This window comes from Agelaius tricolor, unplaced genomic scaffold (assembly GCF_023055355.1).
Source record: "Agelaius tricolor isolate 1412-34295 unplaced genomic scaffold, bAgeTri1.0.p SCAF_126, whole genome shotgun sequence".
Taxonomy (NCBI): domain Eukaryota; kingdom Metazoa; phylum Chordata; class Aves; order Passeriformes; family Icteridae; genus Agelaius; species Agelaius tricolor.
Window position 1 is genome coordinate 104,996 of NW_027269386.1, and position 21,638 is coordinate 126,633.

At 56.7% G+C, this 21,638-nt stretch overlaps 3 protein-coding genes across 9 annotated transcripts; 1 reads left to right on the plus strand and 2 right to left on the minus strand.

Moving 5' to 3' along the window:
- Nucleotides 1–193: 193 nt before the first annotated feature.
- Nucleotides 194–2,170, plus strand: TSEN34 (tRNA splicing endonuclease subunit 34). The gene is made up of 4 exons (XM_071420165.1): nucleotides 194–1,150; nucleotides 1,228–1,267; nucleotides 1,349–1,468; nucleotides 1,840–2,170. The coding sequence occupies exons 1-4, from the start codon at nucleotides 851–853 to the stop codon at nucleotides 2,028–2,030; spliced, it is 651 nt and encodes a 216-aa protein (XP_071276266.1). The 5' UTR covers nucleotides 194–850; the 3' UTR covers nucleotides 2,031–2,170.
- On the minus strand, nucleotides 2,115–14,294 carry GRWD1 (glutamate rich WD repeat containing 1). 7 transcript variants are annotated; one of them, XR_011677868.1, is made up of 9 exons: nucleotides 13,958–14,294; nucleotides 12,325–12,442; nucleotides 10,966–11,131; nucleotides 9,545–9,770; nucleotides 7,694–7,833; nucleotides 5,576–5,776; nucleotides 3,846–4,112; nucleotides 3,334–3,475; nucleotides 2,115–3,145 (listed from the first exon to the last, which is right to left on the minus strand). XR_011677868.1 is itself a non-coding variant. In XM_071420155.1 (9 exons), exons 1-8 carry the CDS (start codon nucleotides 14,172–14,174, stop codon nucleotides 3,422–3,424), a joined length of 1,389 nt encoding a protein of 462 aa, XP_071276256.1. In that variant the 5' UTR covers nucleotides 14,175–14,294; the 3' UTR covers nucleotides 2,115–3,145; nucleotides 3,376–3,421. The 7 variants fall into 7 exon arrangements, 6 of the variants coding, with proteins under 6 accessions (XP_071276256.1, XP_071276254.1, XP_071276253.1 ...); XM_071420155.1 differs by having other exon boundaries at nucleotides 3,376–3,475; XM_071420153.1 differs by having other exon boundaries at nucleotides 2,115–3,187; nucleotides 3,376–3,475.
- Nucleotides 14,295–14,769: 475 nt separating this feature from the next.
- On the minus strand, nucleotides 14,770–21,036 carry LOC139586601 (palmitoyl thioesterase CPT1C-like). The gene is made up of 9 exons (XM_071420159.1): nucleotides 20,822–21,036; nucleotides 19,952–20,057; nucleotides 18,031–18,147; nucleotides 17,795–17,953; nucleotides 17,416–17,547; nucleotides 16,543–16,695; nucleotides 16,106–16,207; nucleotides 15,447–15,542; nucleotides 14,770–14,895 (listed from the first exon to the last, which is right to left on the minus strand). The coding sequence occupies exons 1-9, from the start codon at nucleotides 20,875–20,877 to the stop codon at nucleotides 14,782–14,784; spliced, it is 1,035 nt and encodes a 344-aa protein (XP_071276260.1). The 5' UTR covers nucleotides 20,878–21,036; the 3' UTR covers nucleotides 14,770–14,781.
- Between the last annotated feature and the right edge of the window lie 602 nt (nucleotides 21,037–21,638).

The window sequence follows — 21,638 nt, forward strand, 5'->3', positions numbered from 1 at the left end:
CTGAACAAACCCCGCCCACAAACCACAACCCACAGATTAAACCACGCCCACAAAGTGCGCGCATTATAGGCGTGGTTATTTAGAAACTCCGCCCACCGGGGGGTGGGGTCATGTTATTATAGGGGAGCCCACGTGCGGATTTGGGGGTGTCGAGGTTGAAAAGGGGGGCGGAGCCAATTGGGTGTGTCCTTTAAGAGGATCTGGCTCTTTAAGAGAGGGGGAGGAGCCTGCGAAGGGGTGGCTGGCCCTTTAAGAGAGGGCCGAAGAATCCACCGAAGGGAGGCCTTTAAAAACGGCTTGGCCTTTTAAGAGAAGTGGGCCCCACACGCGGTGGGCACGCCCTTTTAAGACAGTTTTTAAAGGGGTCTGGCCCTTTAAGGGCGGTGAGCACCACACACGGGGTTCTGAGAAGGGGTTAGTCCCCTTTAACACGGTTTTTAAAGGGGTCTGGCCCTTTAAGGAGCCTGAAGGGTCCTCAGGGTGGCCTCAGGACCTTTTCGGATGGGGGTAAAACTGTGTTAAAAGCCCTTTAACGGCGGTTTGGCCACTGAAAGGGTGTTTTGAAGGAGGTCTGGCCCTTTAAGGGGATGAAACCCACCGGACGGGGTACTTTTAAAGGGGTCTGGCCCTTTAAGGCGGGCGGGGCTCAGATGGCGGCATTTAAAGGAGCTCTGTCCCTTTAAGCCGTTCGAGCCCCTTTAAGAGCCGCTCTTAAAAGGGGCTGAGTCTCTTTCAAAGCTTTTTACCAGGCGCGGTGGGGCCCACGCGGCATCGCTGCTTTAAAGCCCCCGGGACTCAGGAGGCCACTTCCGGAAGAGCGCAGGGCCTCTTCCGGAAAGGCGGGAGCAAAATGGCGGCGGGGCCTGAGGGGGTCCGCGAGGGCGGGGAGGGCTCAGAGACCCCCGGGACCCCCCCGAGCCCCCTCACGGAGCGGCCCCGCGTGCGGCGGCACCGCGGGCGGTTCCTGGTGTGGGCCCCGAAGGCGGCGCGGGCGCTGCGGGAGCGGCACCGCGTGTGGGGGGCGCTGGTCGGGAATCCCCCGCGCCGGGGCCGCGCCGCAGCGGGAGCGGCGGGGCCGCGGTTGCCGCTGCAGCTGAGTCCGGAGGAGGCGCGGGCGCTCCGGGAGAGCGGCGGAGCCACCGTGGAGCCGGTACCGGGATGGGAGAGGGGGGAATCGGGGGTGGGGAACGCTCAGAGCCCCCCCTGAGCCGCCCCTTTCCCCCTCAGGTTGACGAGGCCGAAGCGGAGCCCGAGGAGACCCCGCCAGGTGGGGGAGGGGCAGCGGGCGGGGTTGGGGGCGGGGTCAGACCCGCGCTGACCCCTCCGCTTTTCTCCTTTCCCCCCCCAGAGCCTTCCCGCCCCTCCCCCGCCTCCGAGCGGCGCTTCCGCGTTTTCCGCGAGCTGTGGGGGCGGGGCCTGCACGTGACCCCCGGCGGGAAATTCGGGGGCGACTTCCTGGTGTACCCCGGTAAGGAGGGGGGGGACCCAAGACCCCTCCCCTTTATTGCTGACCCCTCCTTCAGGGTCCCAGACCACTCCCATTTATTCCTGTGACCCCCTGGGTACCCCCAGACCCCTTTATTTCTGACCCCCCCTTGGTATCCCTGGCCCTCTCCCCATTATTCCTCCTGCACCTTGGGTATCTCAAATCCCCCTCCCCATTATTTCTGTCCCCCTCCAGGTATCCCTGAACTCCTCCCAGGTGCCCCAACCCCCTCCCCATTATTCCTAATGACCCCCAGGTATCCCAAATCCCCCTCCCCATTATTTCTGTCTCTCTCTAAAAGGTCCCAGCCCCCTCCCCATCATTCCTCACCCCCCCCCCCCCGTTTATTCCAGGCCCCCCCTCGCTGTTCCACGCAGGCGCAGTGGCGCTGTGTCCCTGCAGTTCGCAGGCGCAGCCGCTGGGGGCGCTGCTGGCGGCCGCGCGCCTGGGCACGAGCGTGCGCAAATCGCTGCTGCTCTGCTCCGCCCCGCCAGGGGGCGCCATGGCCGTCACCGCCCTCACCTGGCGCGCCGACCTCACGTGACCGTGACCACGCCCCCTCCCCGTCCTGGTCACGTGGCGGCGCACGTGAGTATTTTCCCGCGCTTTGCGGAAAATCTCGAAATCAAAAGGTTAAAAGGGTTTTTTTTTAATTTATAATAAAAATAAAATCGATTTTTTGGAGCCGTTGGGTGATGTTTTACTGGTGGGTGTCAGAGTTGTGTTGTGGGGGACCAGGATGGGGAATGCTTAAAATAAAATGGGGTTTTTAAAATTTTAGTAAGAAAAATAAAATCAATTTCTGGAGTAGTTTTGCTTGGGGGGGATCAGCAAATGTGGGGGGACGAGGAAAGTGAATTGGGGGCAGAGACCCCCTAATTTGGGGCCAAAACCCCCTGAATTGGGGTCAGAGACCCCCGAAATTTGGGGGGAAATCCTGATTTTGGGGGGTCAGAGACCCCTGAATTTGGGGGTGTCCATCCTCAATTGGGAGCGGTCCCATCCCTGTTTTAGGGACTCATTTTGAGGGGATTCCAACACCAACTCCCACCGACATTTTGTGAGGATCTCATTCCTATTTTTGGGGTGTTTCAGCCTCATTTTGGGGGTATTTGATCTTTATTTTGGTGGTGTTTCGGCCTCATTTTGAAAGTCTCCCATCCCCATTTTGAGAGGGATTCCTGCCCCATTTTCCTGCCCCATTTTGAGGTCCCATTTCCACTTCAGGAGTTGCTACCCCCATTTCGGGCAGTCCTGACCCAAATTTTGGGTGGTTTTAACCTCATTTTGGCTGATTTCACCCCAATTTTGGGTGTTTTCCCCCCAATATGTCCCTCTCAGACGCTGATGGTGCGGAAGGCAGCGATTCCCTCCCTGCCCGTGCACAGCAGCAGCCCTGGGCACTGCGGGTGCCATTCCCATCCCAATTCCTGCTATTCCCACCCCATTTTGAGCACTCCTGACCCCAATTTTGGGTATTTTTACACCAATTTTGGGTGATTTCACCCCAATTTTGGGTGGTTTTACCCCAAATTTTTACTCTTACACGCTGATGGTGCGGAAGGCAGCGATTCCCTCCCTGCCCGTGCACAGCAGCAGCCCCGGGCACTGCGGGTGCCATTCCCATCCCAATTCCTGCTATTCCCACCCCAATTTTGGGTATTTTTACACCAATTCTGGCTGGTTTCACCCCAATTTCAGGTGTTTTCCCCCCAATATTTTCCCTCTCAGACGCTGATGGTGCGGAAGGCAGCGATTCCCTCCCTGCCCGGGCACTGCGGGTGCCACTCCCATCCCAATTCCTGCTATTCCCACCCCATTTTGAGCACTCCTGACCCCAATTTCAGGTGTTTTCACCCCAATTTCAGGTGTTTTCACCTCAAGTTCAGGTGTTTTCACCCCAATTTTGGGTGTTTTCACCCCAGTATTTTCCTCTCAGATGCTGATGGTGCGGAAGGCAGCGATTCCCTCCCTGCCCGTGCACAGCAGGTGCCATTCCCATCCCAATTCCTGCTATTCCCACCCCATTTTGAGCACTCCTGACCCCATTTTTGGGTGTTTTTACCCCAATTTCAGGTGTTTTCACCCCAATTTTGGGTGGTTTTACCCCAAATTTTTACTCTTACACGCTGATGGTGCGGAAGGCAGCGATTCCCTCCCTGCCTGTGCACAGCAGCAGCCCCGGGCACTGCGGGTGCCATTCCCATCCCAATTCCTGCTATTCCCACCCCAATTTTGGGTATTTTTACCCCAATTTCAGGTGTTTTCACCCCAATTTTGGGTGTTTTCACCCCAGTATTTTCCTCTACACGCTGATGGTGCGGAAGGCAGCGATTCCCTCCCTGCCTGTGCACAGCAGCAGCCCCGGGCACTGCGGGTGCCAGTGCAGCTCCTTCACCTCCCTCTCGCCCTGGTGCAGGAACAGCAGCTGCGGGGGCAGCTCCGAGAGCCCCTCCCCGGCCCCCTCCCCACCTTCCTGGGGGTCTCTCTCCACGCCCAGGTCCCACTGGGTCACCAGGTCGTCCTCGCCCGCGGCCGCCAGGACGCCGCTCTCGCCCGGGTGCCACTGCACGGAGGTGATGGGGCCCCGGTGCTGCTTGAAGGTGGCCACGCTCGAGGGGCTGCTCTGGGGAGGGGGAAAGTGGGCAGGGGGTGAGCGGGGACGGGGCTGGAGGGTGGTTTTGGGGGTGCTAAGGGGTGGTTTTGGGGTTTTTGGGCTGGTTTGCATGAGCTATGGGGAATTGTGGGGTCTGGGGGTGGTTTTGAGGATTTTTAGGGGTGGTTTGGGGATCCATGAGGCAGATTTGGGGTCTGGGGGATATTTTGGGGGGTTTATGGGGTGCTGAGGCAGTTTGGGGGACTCTGGGGTGGTCCCTATGTCAGTCTGGGTGTCCCTGTGTCACTCTGAGGGTCCCTGTCTCACTCTGGGGGTGTCCCTGGGTTGGGTTTGGGTGTCCCTGGGTTGGTTTGGGGGTCCCCGGGTTGGGTTTGGGGGTGTCCCTGGGTTGGTTTGGGGGGGTCCGTGGGTTGGTTTGGGGGGGGTCCCTGGGTTGGGTTTGGGGGTCCCAGGTTGATTTGGGGGTCTCTGTCCCCTCACCCGGATGCTCCTGAGGTCCCAGAGGCGCAGGGCGCCATCGTCCCCAACTCTGGGGGTGTCCCTGGGTTGGGTTTGGGGGTCCCTGGGTTGGTTTGGGGGTCCCTGGGTGTCCCAGGTCCCTCACCTGGATGCTCCTGAGGTCCCAGGCGCAGGGTGCCCCCCAACTCCCAACTCTGGGGGTGTCCCTGGGTTGGTTTGGGTGTCCCTGGGTTGGTTTGGGTGTCCCCAGGTTGGTTTGGGGGTCCCTGGGTTGGGTTTGGGGGTCTCTGGGCTGGTTTGGGGGTCTCTGTCCCCTCACCCGGATGCTCCTGAGGTCCCAGAGGCGCAGGGCGCCATTGTCCCCAACTCTGGGGGGGGTCCCTGGGTTGGGTTTGGGTGTCCCTGGGTTGGGTTTGGGTGTCCCTGGGTTGGGTTTGGGTGTCCCTGGGTTGGTTTGGGTGTCCCAGGGTTGGTTTGGGGGTCCCCGGGTTGGGTTTGGGGGGGGTCCCTGGGTTGCTTTGGGGGGTCTCTAGCTCACTGTGTCCCCTCACCCGGATGCTCCTGAGGTCCCAGAGGCGCAGGGCGCCATCGTCCCCAACTCTGGGGGTGTCCCTGGGTTGGTTTGGGGGTCCCTGGGTTGGTTTGGGGGTCCCTGGGTGTCCCAGGTCCCTCACCTGGATGCTCCTGAGGTCCCAGGCACAGGGTGCCCCCCAACTCCCAACTCTGGGGGTGTCCCTGGGTTGGTTTGGGTGTCCCTGGGTTGGTTTGGGGGTCCCTGGGTTGGTTTGGGGGTCTCTGGGTTGGGTTTGGGGGTCTCTGGGCTGGTTTGGGGGTCTCTGTCCCCTCACCCGGATGCTCCTGAGGTCCCAGAGGCGCAGGGCGCCATTGTCCCCAACTCTGGGGGGGGTCCCTGGTTTGGGTTTGGGTGTCCCTGGGTTGGTTTGGGTGTCCCCAGGTTGGTTTGGGGGTCTCTGGGTTGGTTTGGGGGTCCCTGGGTGTCCCAGGTCCCTCACCCGGATGCTCCTGAGGTCCCAGAGGCGCAGGGCGCCATCGTCGCCGCCGCTGAGCAGCGCGGCCGGGTCCCTCCTGCTCCAGGTGACCACGTTGACGTCGCCGTCGTGGGCCGAGGCCACGCTGAGCTGGCAGGCCCGGCCCGGCGGCGCCCGCACGTCCCACACGCGGAGGGAGGCGTCCGAGGAGCACGAGATGAACACCTGGGAGGGGAAAATGGCCGAGCTTGGGTGGATCTGGGGTCCCCCTGTCCCTGCTGTAGGGTGGTTTTATGCTTTGTAATCGTTTCGGGTTTGTATCGCAGGATTGTTCCCAGATTTTTCCCTCCCTTTACCCGTGTGTCGCTTTCCTTTGCTGTGATCATCCCAAAATCCCCAAATCCCCGAATCCCCAGCCTGGCTCTCTGTCAGTCACCCAGCATCCCATCCCCTCCATCCAGAACTTTCCATCCAGGATGTTGAGGGATTAACCAGAGACTCAGGGTCAACCCCCCAGGTGTTTCTCCATATGCTGACCTAAATGTCCATTTCCCAGTATCCATCCCTTAATTATTTCTTATTCTTATCAGTAAACGTTACCTACTTTGAGTTTCCACCTCCTTTTAAATGTTTTCCGCCATTTTCCCCTCACGTTTTCCGCCATTTTCCCTTCAAGTTTCCCTCCAAGTTTCCCTCCATTTTCCCCTCAGGTTTTCCTCCCATTTTCCCCTCACGTTTTCCTCCCATTTTTCCCCTCACTTTTCTCTCCATTTTCCTCTCAGGTTTTCCTCCCATTTTCCCCTCAGGTTTTCTGCCATTTTTCCCCTCACGTTTTCCTCCGTTTTCCCCTCACGTTTTCCGCCATTATCCCCTCACTTTTCTCTCCATTTTCCTCTCAGGTTTTCCTCCCATTTTCCCCTCGTGTTTTCCTCCTGTTTACCCCTCACGTTTCCCTCCATTTTCCCCTCACATTTCCCTCCTGTTTTCCCCTCACATTTCCCTCCATGTTCCCCTCACGTTTCCCTCCCATTTCCCAGTATCCATCCCTTAATTTTTCTTATCGGTCAGTAAATTTTATCTTCTTTAGGTTTCCACCTCCTTTTAAATGTAACCTTGGCACCGAGGCATGGGGTTTGTAGGGGCTCCTCAGAGCTCCTCAAATAAACCTTGGATTAACCGCTGCTAAAAGTTTGATAAACCTTGGATTAATCCTTGCTAAAAATTGATAAACCTTGGATTAATCTCTGCTAAAAATCGATAAACCTGGGATTAACCCCTGCTAAAAATCGATAAACCTTGGATTAATCCCTGCTAAAAATCGATAAACCTTGGATTAATCCCTGCTAAAAATCAATAAACGTGGGATTAATCTCTGCTAAAAATTGATAAACCTGGGATTAATCCCTGCTAAAAATCGATAAACCTTGGATTAATCTCTGCTAAAAAATTGATAAACCTGGGATTAACCTCTGCTAAAAAACGATAATCCTGGGATTAATCCCTGCTAAAGATTGATAAACCTGGGATTAACCTCTGCTAAAAAATTAAAATCCTGGGATTAACCCCTGCTAAAAATTGATACACCTGGGATTAATCTCTGCTAAAAATTGACCTTTTCATCTTACACCATTGTCTCAGCGTCTCCTTTGCCTCAGGAGATCAGCCTGGCTGTCCCTCTGTCCCTCTGTCCCCCAGGGATCAGCCTGCCTGTCCCTCTGTCCTTGTGTCCCTCTGTCCCCCAGGGATCAGCCTGGCTGTCCTTCTGTCCCTCTGGGATCAGCCTGCCTGTCCCTCTGTCCCTCTGTCCTTCTGTCCCCCAGGGATCAGCCTGGCTGTCCCTCTGTCCTTCTGTCCCCCAGGGATCAGCCTGGCTGTCCCTCTGTCCTTCTGTCCCCCAGGGATCAGCCCGCCTGTCCCTCTGTCCCTCTGTCCCCCAGGGATCAGCCTGCCTGTCCCTCTGTCCCTCTGTCCCCCAGGGATCAGCCTGGCTGTCCTTCTGTCCTTGTGTCCCGCTGTCCCCCAGGGATCAGCCTGGCTGTCCTTCTGTCCCTCTGGGATCAGCCTGCCTGTCCCTCTGTCCCTCTGTTCCCCAGGGATCAGCCTGCCTGTCCCTCTGTCCCTCTGTCCCCTGTCCCCGCTCACCGAGGCCTCGCTGGGTGACCACTGGATGTCCTCCACGCTGCCGCCGTGGCCGAGCAGCGGCCGCTGATCCACGGCCCAGCCGCCCTCGCGCGGCTCCCAGCGATGGATGCGCCCGCGGACGTCCCCGGACAGGAGCCGGCCTGGGGGAGACAGGAGGGGACATCACAAAAACCCCGAAATCGCAAAGTTTCCCCCCAAATCTCCAATTTCCCAGCTGCAGGTTAGGAAGGCCCGCAATGATTGCCCCAAACTTCTCACAGGACCCCCTCGAGCTGCGCCCGCCTCTTTCTCCTCACATTTTCTCTTTTTCTCTCACGTTTCCTACCATTTTCACTTCAAGTGTTCTGCCATTTTCTCCCACACATTTTGTGCTTTTTCCCCTCGCATTTTCTGCCATTTTTCTCCCATTTCCTGCCCTTATCTCCCCTCATGTTTCCCGCTTTTTCTCCCCTCATGTTTCTCGCCTTTTTTTCCCCTCATGTTTTCCTCCATTTTTCCTCCTCATATTTCCCCTTTCTCTCCTCATGTTTCCCTTTGTTTCCCACTTTTTTCCCCATCATGTTTCCTGCCTTTTTCCCTCCTATTTTCCTCCCTTTTCCCACTTTTTTTTCACCTCACATTTCCCATCCTTTTCTGCCCTCACATTTCCCTTTTCTCTCCTCACGTTCCTCTTTATGTTTCCCACTTTTTTCCCCCATATTTTCCTCCCTTTTTCCCCTCATGTTTCCCTTTACTCTCCTCACGATTCCCTCCCATTTTCCCCACATTTCCCACCATTTTCCCCTCATGTTTCCCTCCCATTTTCCCCTCCCATTTCCCTCCCATTTTCCCCTCCCATTTCCTGCCCTTTTCCCCCTCACGTTTCCCTCCATTTTCCCCTCACGTTTTCCCCAATTTCCCCAAAATCCTCACCTGGGCTCAGGGGGCTCCAGTCCAGCCCATTTTCCCCTCACGTTTCCCTCCTGTTTTCCCCTCACCTTTTCCGCCATTTTCCCCTCATGTTTTCTGCCCTTTTTCCCCTCACGTTTCCCTCCTGTTTTCCCCTCACGTTTTCCACCATTTTTCCCCTCACGTTTTCCACCATTTCCCCCTCATATTTCCCTCCATTTTCCCCTCACATTTTCTGACCTTTCCCCCTCATGTTTGCCGCCATCTTCCCCTCACATTTTCCCCAATTTCCCCAAGATCCTCACCTGGGCTCAGGGGGCTCCAGTCCAGCCCGTTTCCCCCTCACGTTTGCCGCCATTTTCCCCTCACGTTTCCCACCTATTTTCCCCTCACATTTTCTGACCTTTCCCCCTCATGTGTGCCGCCATTTTCCCCTCACGTTTTCCCCGATTCCCCCCAGAATCCTCACCTGGGCTCAGGGGGCTCCAGTCCAGCCCGTTTTCCCCTCACGTTTCCCTCCTGATTTCCCCTCACGTTTCCCTCCTGTTTTCCCCTCACGTTTTCCTCCCATTTCCCCCTCACGTTCTCCACAATTTTCCCCTCACATTTTCCGCCATTTTTCCCCTCACATTTCCCGCCCTTTTTCCCCTCACGTTTCCCTCGTTTTCCCCTCACGTTTGCCACCATTTTTCCTCTCACGTTTCCCACCTATTTTCCCCTCACATTTTCTGACCTTTTCCCCTCACGTTTCCCTCCGTTTTCCCCTCACGTTTTCTGCCATTTTCCCCTCACATTTCCCACCTATTTTCCCCTCACATTTTCTGACATTTCCCCCTCACGTTTTCTGCCATTTTTCCCCTCACGTTTCCCACCTATTTTCCCCTCACATTTTCTGACCTTTCCCCCTCACGTTTGCCACCATTTTCCCCTCACGTTTTCCCCGATTCCCCCCAGAATCCTCACCTGGGCTCAGGGGGCTCCAGTCCAGCCCGAATCCCTCGTCCATGTGGCCGCTGAAGGTGGCGAGGGCGGGCAGAGCTCCCTGCTGGATGCTCTTGGGCCCCCGCCCCAAATCCCCCTCCCCAAATTCCGTCCCCAGGGCCCCCAGGGCCCCCCTCAATTCCAGCACCTCCACCTGGCCCCGCTCCGACCACACGGCAGCGACTGGGGACCCCCCCAGGGACGTCACCTGTGGGACGGACATGGAAAAAAAGGGGGTCAGGAGAGCTTGGGGACCCCCAAAAGGGACTAAAGGGGGATTTTGGGGGGTTTGAGGGGGTTTTGGGGGTCTCAGGTTAATTTGGGGAGGGTCTCAGAGAGTTTTGGGGTTGTTTGGGGGATCCCAGGGAGTGTTTGGGGGTCCCAGAGGTGGTGGGAGGGACTCAGGGGGAGATTTGGGGCTTTCTAGGGGGGGTCACAGGGTGGATTTTGGAGGTGTCAGGAGTTTTTGGGGTTCCCAAAGGGGTTTTGTGGGTCCCAGAAGCGTTTTTGGGGTTCCCAGGGTGGATTTTAGAGTTCCCAGAGGGGTTTTGGGGGTTCCCACAGTAGATTTGGAGGTTTTTGCGTTCCTAGGTGGTTTTTTGGTGTTCCCAGGACAGATTTCAGGGTTCCCAGAGGGGTTTTTTGGGGTCCCAGGAGGGTTCTGGGTTCCCAGGCGGGTTTTTGTGGTTCCCATGTGAGTTTTTAGGGTGCCAGGGTGGATTTTTGGGTTCCCAGGTGAGTTCTGGGTTCCCAGGTGGGTTCTGGGTTTCCTGGTGTGTTTCTGGGTTTTTAGGGTGGATTTTTTTGGGATCTTAGTGGGGGGTTTTTGGATTCCCAGGCCGAATTTTTGAGGGTTTTTTTTTTGTGTTTCCAGGATGGATTTTTGGGTTCCCAGGAGGGTTTTGGATTCCCAGGTGGGTTTTTGGGGTTCCCAGGTGAGTTTTTGTGTTTCCAGGATGGATTTTTGGGTTCCCAGGTAGGGTTTTGGGTTCCTAGGTGGGTTTTTTGGGGTTCCCAGGTGAGTTTTTGTGTTTCCAGGATGGATTTTTGGGTCCCCAGGTGTGTTTTTGGGGTCCCAGGGTGGATTTTTGGGGTTCCCATGTGAGTTTTTGTGTTTCCAGGGTGGATTTTTGGGTTCCCAGGAAGGGTTTTGGATTCCCAGGTGGGTTTTTGGGGTTCCCATGTGAGTTTTTGGGTTTCCAGGATGGATTTTTGGGTTCCCAGGTAGGGTTTTGGATTCCCAGGTGGGTTTTTTGTGGTTCCCAGGTGAGTTTTTGGGGTCCCAGGGTGGATTTTTGGGGTTCCCATGTGAGTTTTTGTGTTCCCAGGATGGATTTTTGGGTCCCCAGGTAGGGTTTTTACGGGGATTTTTTGGGGGACAGTTTTTTTGGGGGGTTCCATACCCTGAGCCTGTTGACCTCCCCGTAGTGGGGGGCCATGATCAGCAGCAGCTGCGGCTCCCGCCCCTCCCCCTCCTGGTCACTGTCACTGTCGCTGTCGCTGTCACTGCTGTCCCCTGCCCTCCCCCCCCGCAGCCCGTGCAGGTTCTGCATCTGCATCAGCAGCACCCTAAAAAAGGGGGGAAAGAAACACCCCAAATCAGGGCTGGGAGCACCCCAAAAACATCCCAAAACCACCCAAAAAATATCGCAAAACCCACCCCAAAAATACACCAAAACCAGCCCAAAATTCACCCCAAAAACAACCCAAAACTAACCCAAACACACCCCAAAAACCACCCCAGAACCAACCCAAAAACACCCCAAACCCACCCCAAAAACACCCCAAAAAATACCCCAAAACCACCTCAAAAATACCCCACAACTACCCCAAAACCAGCCCAAAATTCACCCCCAAAACAACCTGAAACCAACCCAAAACCACCCCAAACCCACCCTAAAAACACCCCAAAAAATACCCCAAAACCACCTCAAAAAATACCCCAAAACCACCCTGCAAATACCCCAAAACCACCCCAAAACCACCCCAAAAATACCCCAAAAACCACCCAAAAATATCCCAAAACCCACCCCAGAAATACCCCACAACTACCCCAAAACCAGCCCAAAATTCACCCCAAAAACAACCCAAACACACCCCAAAAACCACCCCAAAACCTGCCCCAGAACCAACCCAAAAACACCCCAAACCCACCCCAAAAACATCCCGAAAAATACCCCAAATCTACCTCAAAATAAACCCCAAAAACCACCCCAAAACCCACGCCAAAACCACCCCGAAAATACCCCAAAACCCACGCCAAAACCACGCCAAAAGCACCCCAAAACCCACGCCAAACCCCACCCCAAAACCACCCTGGGGTGGGGTGGGGGTGAGGAATGGGGCAAGTCAAAATTTAGGGGTGGGGTGGGAGATGGGGGTACCCCATGGGTTTGGGGTTTTTGTGGGGGATTTGGGTTTTTTTGGGAAGTTTTGAGGGACTCTGGGGATTTTTCTTGGGGGAGGTTTTGGGGACTTGAAGTTTTCTGGGTGGAATTGGGGGAGTCTCAGCATGAATTGGGAGAGTCCCAGGGGTCTCAGAATTATTTGGGGTGGGGTCTCAGGATAATGTGGGGAAGTCTCAGGATAATTTGGGGCAGGTCCCCGGGGTCTCAGGATAATTGGGGGGGGTCTCAGGATAATTGGGGGGGTCCCTGGGGTCTCAGGATAATGTGGGGAAGTCTCAGGATAATTTGGGGCAGGTCCCCGGGGTCTCAGGATAATTGGGGGGGGTCTCAGGATAATTGGGGGGGGTCTCTCACCGGTTGGCCCCGGGGGTCTCGGCCTGGGTTCCCGCACAGAGCAGCACCGACAGCGGCGGCTCCTCCCGGCCCTCCCCCAGCCCGTCCCGCACCACGTCAAAGCTCAGGCACGGCGACCCTGGGGGGAGGAGGAGGAGCTCAGAGACCCCAAAACACCCACAGAATCCCCCCTCAAACCTCCCCAAAATCGCCTCTCAAACCTCCACAAAATCCTCCCAAAAAATCCCCCCGAACCTCCCCAAAATCCTCCCTCAAACCTCCCCAAAATCCCCCCTCAAACCTCCCCAAAATCCCCTCTTAAACCTCCCCAAACCCCCCCCAAACCTCCCCAAAATCCTCCCTCAAACCTCCCCCAAATCGCCCCACAAACCTCCCCAAACCCCCCCCCCAAACCTCACCCCAAAATCCCCTCTCACACCTCCCCAAAATCCTCCCTCAACTTCCCCCAAAATACCCCCAAACCTCCCCAAAATCCCCCCACAAACCTCCCCAAAATCCTCCCTCAACTTCCCCCAAAATCCCCTTAAACCTCCCCAAAATCCCCCCTCAAACGTCCCCAAAATCCTCCCTCAACTTCCCCCAAAATCACCCCAAACGTCCCCAGAATCCTCCCTCAAATTCCCCCAAAATCCCCTCTCAAACCTCCCCAAAATCCTCCCTCAACTTCCCCCCAAATCCCCTCTCAAACCTCCCCAAAATCCTCCCTCAACTTCCCCCCAAATCCCCTCTCAAACCTCCCCAAAATCCTCCCTCAACTTCCCCCCAAATCCCCTCTCAAACCTCCCCAAAATCCTCCCTCAACTTCCCCCCAAATCCCCTCTCAAACCTCCCCAAAATCCTCCCTCAACTTCCCCCAAAATCCCCTCTCAAACCTCCCCAAAATCCTCCCTCAACTTCCCCCCAAATCCCCTCTCAAACCTCCCCAAAATCCTCCCTCAACTTCCCCCAAAATCCCCACAAACTTCCCCAAAATCCTCCCTCAACTTCCCCCAAATCCACCCTCAGCCGACCCCAAAATCCTCCCTCAAACCCCCGCCAAACCCTCCCAAAATCCTCCCTCAAACCCCGCAAAATCCTCCCCAAAATCATCCCACAACCTCCCCCCGCAGAAATCTTCCTCAAATCCCCTCTCGAGCCACCCTAAAACGCCTCCAAAATCCTCCCTCAAACCCCCCCAAAATGCCTTCAAACCTCCTCGAAAGCCCTCCCTCAACTCCCCCCAAAATCCACTCAAAATCTTACCACAACCACCCCCAAAATTCTCCCAAAAACCCCTCTCAAACCACCCCAAAATCCCTCCAAACTCCTCCCTCACAAATCCCCAAAATCCCCCCCTCAAAACTTCCCCTGAACCCTCCCTAAAAACCCAGAAACCCTCCCTCAATCCCCAAAATCCTCCCTCAACCCCCCCGCACCCAAAACCCTCCTAAAATCCCCACTGAACCCCCCCAAATCCTCCCAAATTCAGAACTGCCCTTCCCAGTGCCCTCCCAGTAACACCAGTGCCCTCCCAGTCCCCTCCAGCCCCCTCATCCCCCCGCTTCCCCTCATCCCCGGTTCCCCTCAGGACCCCCCGGTTCCCTCGGTCCCTCCAGCCCCCCTCATTCCCCCGGTCCCCTCATGCCCCCGGTACCGGTGCCGGCGCGGTGATACATCACGTACGCCTCTTCATCCATCACCAGCTCCTCATCGGGGCCCAGCGGCGGCCCCGCCCCGGGCAGGTACACGCGCCCGGGGGGTTCCGCGTTCTCTCTGTCGCGATTTCGGGGCCGGGGCCGGGGCCGGTCGCGATTCGTGGCCCTGAGGCGATTCGGAGCCCGGGCTTTGGAGGAGCCGCGCCGCGCCGCCATCTTGGCCGTGAGGAGAGGCGGCACTTCCGGTGGGAGCCCCGCCCACTTCCGGATACTGATGTGGCTTCCGGTCACGTGACAAGCGATGGCGGTAGGGAGGGCTCGGCGTCCTCCCAGTAACTCCCAGTAACTCGAGTGACCTCTCGGTGTCCTCCCAGTACCTCCAGTGACCTCCCAGTAACTCCAGTGACCTCTTGGTGTCCTCCCAGTAACTCCAGTAACTCCCAGTAACTCCAGTGACCTCTCGGTGTCCTCCCAGTAACTCCAGTGACCTCCCAGTAATCCCCAGTAACTTCCAGAACCTCCCAGTCCCCCCCAATTCTCCCCAGCCACCTCCCAGTCTCTCCCAGTGCCCCCCCAATCACCTCCCAGTCCATCCCAATCCCCTTCCAGTCCCTCCCAGTCCCCCTCAATCCCCTCCCAGTCCCTCCCAGTCCCCCCCAGTCCATCCCAGTCCCCCCCAGTCTCTCCCAATCCCCTCCCAGTCCATCCCAGTCCCCTCCCAGTCCCCCCCAGTCTCTCCCAATCCCCTCCCAGTCCATCCCAGTCCCCCCCAGTCCATCCCAGTCCATCCCAGTCCAGCACACGGGGGGGCTCTGGCAGTTCTTTATTGGGGGGGGAGGGGCGGCTCTGGGGGTGCCCCCCCCGGCCCCTCCCCCCCCAGGAGCTGCCCCAGCTCCCCCAGCGCCTCCCGGAGCCGCCGCGAGAACAAACGGGGGTCCTGGGGGGAGGGGCACAGGTCAGGGACCCCCCCCGAACCCCAAAATCCCCCTGAACCCCCAAATCCCCCCGGACCCTCAAATCCCCCCAAAACCCCCAGAGACCCCAAAAATCACTAAGGGAGGAGGGGCAGGGGGTCAGGGAACCCCCCTGAACCCCAAATCCACCCCTGAACCCCCAAATTCACCCCCAGGACCCCCAAAATCCACCCCTGAACCCCAAAATCCCCCCCCCCCAAAATCCCCCAAATCCCGCCCAGGGCTGCCCGGAGCCGCTGTGAGAACACCTGGGGGTCCTGGGGGGAGGGGCACGGGGTCAGGGACCCCCCCTGAACCCCAAATCCACCCTCAGACCCCTCAAATCCACCCTCAGACCCCCCAAAAACTCCCCCAGAACCCCAAAAATCACTGAGGGGGGAGGGGAGAGGGAGAAGGGGGATTTGGGGAAGATTTTGGGCGTTTTGGGGAGGTTTTGGGATTTTTTTGTGGGTGATTTTGGGGTTTTTTGGGGGAGGTTTTGGGGTTTTTTTGGGGTTTTTTTTGGGTCACTCACCGTTTTTGGGGACCCCTCCCTGCAGGAGATGTGGACGAGGACGGGGCCGGCGTCCCCTCCCCCGGTGAAGGACACCCCGTACCCGTCCTGGTGGGGCTGGGGGGGGCCCAGTCAGCACCAGTGACCCCCCAGTTAATCACAGTGACCCCCCAGCTCATCCCAGTTATCCCCCAGTTCATCCCAGTGACCATCCCAGTTCATCCCAGTGACCCCCAGTTCATCCCAGTGACCATCCCAGTTCATCCCAGTGACCCCCCAGTTCATCCCAGTGACCCCCCAGCTCATCCCAGTGACCCCCCAGCTCCTCCCAGTGACCTCCCAGTTCATCCCAGTTATCCCCCAGTTCATCCCAGTGACCATCCCAGTTCATCCCAGTGACCCCCCAGTTCATCCCAGTGACCCCCCAGCTCATCCCAGTTATCCCCCAGTTCATCCCAGTGACCCCCAGTCCATCCCAGACCATCCCAGTCCCCCCCATTCCCCCCCAGTCCCTCCCAGTCCATCCCAGTTCCCTCCCACTCCCTCTCACTCCACCCCCAGTTCCCCCCAGTCCATCCCAGTCCCTCCCAGTCCCCCCCATTACCTCCCCAGTCCCTCCCAGTCCATCCCAGTCCTCCCCATTACCTCCCCAGTCCCTCCCAGTCCATCCCAGTACCCACCGGGTTGAAGCCTCCTCCTGCAGGCCGCAGGGGGTGGGGCAGCAGTGGGGGGTGTGGCCGAGGGGCGGGGCTAAAGGCCAGAGCCCAGGGCTGCCCCAGCACCTAGGGGGTGGGGATATGCAAATGAGACCACACCCACACCCAAATGTGCTGGTCAATCACTGTGACTGTACTTAGGCCATGCCCTTTTTGGCCACACCCTGTTGACCATATAAAGACAGGACCAGGCTCTCCTTGGCTCCACCCACCTCCTTATAAGGCAACTTTAGTCAAGCCCCACCCCTCCTGGTTTAGGCCCCACCCCTCTTAACCCAAGCACTGGCCTCAAGCCCCACCCACCTCCTTATATGGTAATCCCCAGCATAGCCCCGCCCCTCCTCAGTATAAACCACACCCCCCTCAGGCCACACCCCCTGCCCATCCAAAGCCCCGCCCACCTCTGTGAGGAAGGGAGGGCGGAGCTGCATCTGATTGGCCACGGCCGCCAGCGCCTGCAGGTGCCGCTCCAGCCCCGCCCCCGTCATGGCCGCCCTGCGCCGCCCCCGCGCCTGCGCCAGCGCCGCCTCCAGCAGCGCCCGCCGGCGCCCCCGCTGGGCACAGAGGGGAACTGCAGGTTAGGGGGACCCCGAGACCCCCAACGAGCACCCCAAAATCACCCTTAAGACCCCCAATGACCACCCCAAAATCACCCCTGAGACCCCCAATAATCGCCCCAAAATCCTCTATGAGACCCTCAATGATCGCCTCAAAATCCCCTCAATGATCGCCCCAAAATCCCCCCAAGACCCCCAATGACCACCCCGACGTCCTCCCTGAGACCCCCAATGATCACCCCAAAATCCTCCCAGAGACCCCCCATGATCACCCCAAAATCCCCCCAAAATCCCTCCAATGATGGCCCCAAAATCCTCAATGAGACCCCCCAATGATCGCCCCAAAATCCTCCCAGAGGCCCCCAATGATCGCCCCAAAATCCTCAATGAGACCCTCAATGATCGCCCCAAAAATCCTCCCGGGACCCCCTCGAGCAGCACCCACCACTGGCCTTTTCCTCTCACATTTTCCAACTTTTTTTCCCTCACATTTTCCGCCATTTTCTCCCTTCACACTTCCCGCCATTTTTCCCGTTTTCCACCCTTTTCTCCTCACGCTTTCTACCCTCTTCCCCTCACATTTTCTGCCATTTTCTCCCCTCACATTTCCGGCCCTTTTTCCCCTCACCAAACAATACCCCCAGTGACTCCCCCAAACCCAAGACCCCCCTCAGCAACCCCTCAGCATCCCCCAGCCCCATTTTTGGGGTTCCTCACAGGAATTTGGGGGTCCCTCAGGGCACGTTCCAGCTCCAGCAGGGATCGCCCCACGCCTCGTGCGCCATCAGCGCGGCCCTCAAGGAAAAGGCGCGTTGGGATTGGCTCGTACGTGAGGGCTGGGCCGCGTTCCTGAGGGGATTTTGGGGAGATTTGGAAATCTGGAGGATTTTGCTGTCTCAGGGATGGAGTTTAGGGGGGTGTCAGTTGGATTTGGGGGGTCTCAGGTGGGTTTTGGAGTCCTCGAGGAAACTTGAGTCGGGATGGGTTCATATGTGAGGACCAGGCCGAGCTCCTGAGGGGATTTTGGGGAAATTTTGGGTCTCTGGGATGGAGTTTGGGGTTCCCAGGGTGAATTTTGGGGCTCTCAGCGTCTCACCCTGACCAGTGCCAGCTCCAGCGCCAGCGCCAGCAGCTCCTGGGAGCTCTCAGGGGTCCCGGAGGTTCCTGGGGGGGCCTCGACCGACACCACATGGAGCTGGAGCCCCTCAGCCATGGCCTGGAACTGCTCCCGGGCCTGGGGCAGCACCCCCGAAACCTGCCCGAAAATATTCCTAAAACACCCCAAAATATCCCTTAAACCGCTCTCCCAGTCCCTCCCAGTGCTCCCAGTACCTGCGGGGGGAGGTCCCAGTGCAGTTCCTGGGGGGGCTCTAAGGGCCTGCCCTGGCTCCCCCCAATGCAGCTCCCGGACTCGTCGTAGCCCAGGGACCGGTCCAGGGCCAGCGCGAACTGAGGGCGGCAAATTAGGGGGTCCCAAATTTGGGGACCCCCCCAAATTTCCCCCCCTGACCCTCCCCAAAAATTTTCCCCCTCATTTCTCACCCTTTTCCCCTCACGTTTCTGACCCTTTCTTCCCCTCACGTTTTCCCGCCCTTTTTTCCCCTCACGTTTCCCGCCCTTTTTTCCCCTCACATTTCTCACTTTTCCCCTCACGTTTCTCACTTTTCCCCTCACATTTGTCACTTTTCCCCTCACATTTCTCATTTTTTTTCCTGTTTTCCTTCTTTTTTCTCTCATTTTTCCCGCTTTTTTCTCCCCTCACATTTCCCGCCCTTTCCCCCCTCACGTTTCCCGCCCTTTCCCCCTCACATTTCCCGCCCTTTTCCCCTCACATTTTCTGCCATTTTTCCTCACATTTTCCTTCCTTTCCCCCTCATTTTTCTTGCTTTTTTCCCCCCTCACGTTTCCCACCATTTTCCCCTCACATCCCCCAATTTTGGGCTCCGCGATTCCCCCGAAATTGGGGAGGGGTCTCAGATTTGGGGGGGTTTTAGGGGGGGGTCTGTGAAGGCTTTTTGGGGAGTCCCAAGTTCTGGGAGATTTTGGCAGAATTTTTGGGGTGATTTTGGGGGGATTTTTGCAGCATTTCAGGAGCATTTTGGGGGGATTTGGGGGAATTTTTTGGAGGGATTTTTGGAGGAATTTTGGTGGATTTTTTGCGAATTTTCAGGGTAATTTTAAGGAGATTTTTGGGGGAATTTTTGGGGGGATTTTGGGGGGGATTTGGGAATTTTGGGGGGATTTTCAGGGGTATTTTGGGGGGATTTTGGGAGGATTTGGGAGGGATTTTTAGGGTGATTTGAGGTATTTGTTGGGTAGCTCCCAGAGATGCTTGACCACAGAGGAGTCCTGGATTTTGGGGGATTTTTCAGTGAATTTGTGGGGGATTTTTTTGGAGATTTTGGGAGGATTTGGGAGATTTTTGGGGGGGGATTTGGGAGATTTTTGGGGGGAATTGGGGGATTTTTGGGGGAATTTTCAGGGGTATTTTGGGGGTATTTTTGAGGTATTTTGGTGGGATTTTTGGGGTGATTTGGGGGTATTTTTGGGGTGATTTTGTGGGGAATTTTTGGGGTAATTTTGGTGGGATTTTTGGGGTGATTTGGGGGTATTTTGGGGGTATTTTGGTGGGATTTTTGGGGTGATTTGGGGGTATTTTTGGGGTGATTTTGGGGGGAATTTTTGGGGTATTTTAGGGGGTATTTTTTTGGGGATTTGGGGTATTTTTGGGGTGATTTTGGAGGGAATTTTTGGGTTATTTTGGTGGGATTTTTGGGGTGATTTTGGGGGGAATTTTTGCGCTATTTTGGTGGGATTTTTGGGGTGATTTGGGGGTATTTTTGGCTGATTTTGGGGGAATTTTTGGGGTGATTTTGGTGGGATTTTTGGGGTGATTTGGGGGGGAATTTTTGGGGTGATTCAGGGGTATTTTTGGGGTGATTTTGGGGTATTTTTGAGGTATTTTGGTGGGATTTTTGGGGTATTTTGGTGGGATTTTTGGGGTATTTTAGGGGGTATTTTGGGGTGATTTGGGGGTATTTTTGGGGTGATTTGGGGGTATTTTTGGGGCGATTTTGGGGGTATTTTTGGGTGATTTTGGGGGTATTTTTGGGGTGATTCGGGGGTATTTTTGGGGTGATTTTGGGGGTATTTTTGGGGTGATTTTGGGGGTATTTTTGGGGTGATTTTGTGGGGAATTTTGGGGGTATTTTGGTGGGATTTTTGGGGTGATTTTGGGCCATTTTTGGGGTACCTCCCAGAGATGCCCAGCCACGGGGGGGTCTCCCCACGAGTGCTCCACGCTGAGCCCCACGCGCCCCGAGGGGAACACGACCAACGTCAGCGACTTGTCGAACCACCTGGGGGGACACCAAATTCCCCCAAAAACTCCCCAAAATCCCACCCTGGGACCCCCCCAAAATACCCCTGAGCACCCAAAATATCCCTGAGCACCCAAAATATCCCTGAGCCCCAAACCCCCTCCCAAAATGTCCCTAAACAGCTCCAAGAAGCCCCTGGGGATGGCCCCAAATCCTCCAGGCCACCCCAAAATCCACCCTGGACCCCCTCAATTCCCCCTGCGACCCCCAAAACTCCCCCCAGACCCCCCAAAATCCCTCATGGGGCTCCTGGCTCGGGTTTTGGGAGATTTGGGGGGTCCAGGGAGGTTTTGGGGGGATTTTGGGGCTCTCTGACTGATTGTGGGGGATTTGGGATTTCCCAGGGGGATTTTGGGGCAATTTTGGGGGGATTTTGGGGGTCTCTGATGGGTTGTGGGGCTTTAGGTGTTCCCAGGGGGTTTTGGGGTATTTTAATGGGATTTTGGGGAGGTTTTGGGGGAATTTGGGGGTCTCTGACTGGTTCTGGGGGGTTTAGGTGCTCCCAGGGGGATTTTGAGGGGATTTTGGGGCTCTCTGACCCATTGTGGGGGGTTTAGGTGCTCCCAGGGGGGTTTGGGGTATTTTAATGGGATTTTGAGGGTATTTTAATGGGATTTTGGGGAGATTTTGGGGGATTTGGGGCTCTCTGACCCATTGTGGGAGGTTTAGGTGCTCCCAGGGGGATTTAGGGGTATTTTAATAGGATTTTGGGGAGGTTTTTGGGGATTTTGGGGGTTTCTGACCGGTTGTGGGGGGGGTCCCAGCAGCAGCGCCTTGGCCTCGTTGTCCAGGTCCCCATCCCGGGGGGGGTCTCGCTCCTCGGGGGGGGGTTCCCCGTTTTTGGGGTGGGGGTCCCCGTTTTTGGGGGGTTCCCCGTTTTTGGGGTGGGGGTCCCCGTTTTTGGGGTGGGGGTCGAAGGCGATGACGAACGGGGCGTCCTCGAGGAGCCTCAGGGCCGCGGAGCTGGGACCCCCCCCTGCCACCAGCAGGGACCGTGCCCGGGCCCAGGGGCACCTGGGGACCCCAAAATACACAGAAAATAACCAAAAATACCCTAAAATAACCCAAAATAACCCAAAAAATACCCCAAAAATACCCCAAACCCCCCCGGCCACCAGCAGGGACCGTGCCCGGGCCCAGGGGGACCTGGGGACCCCAAAATACACAGAAAATAAACCAAAAATAACCAAAAAACACCCCAAAAATACCCCAAAATACCCCAAACCCCCCCTGCCACCAGCAGGGACCGTGCCCGGGCCCAGGGGGACCTGGGGACCCAAAATACACAGAAAATAAACAAAAATAACCAAAATAACCAAAAATAACAAAAAAAATCATCCCCAAATCTCCCCAAAAGCCCCCAAATGCCTCAAAATCCCTCTCAAAATCCCCCTCAAAATCCCCCCAAATCTCCCCCCAAAATGCCCCAAATATGTCCCGAAAATCCCCCTCAAAATCCCCCCCCAATGCCCCAAATTCCCCCCCCAATCTCCCCCAAATGCCGCAAATTCCCCCCAAAAATCCCCCCTCAAAATCCCCCCAAAAATCCCCCCCAAATTC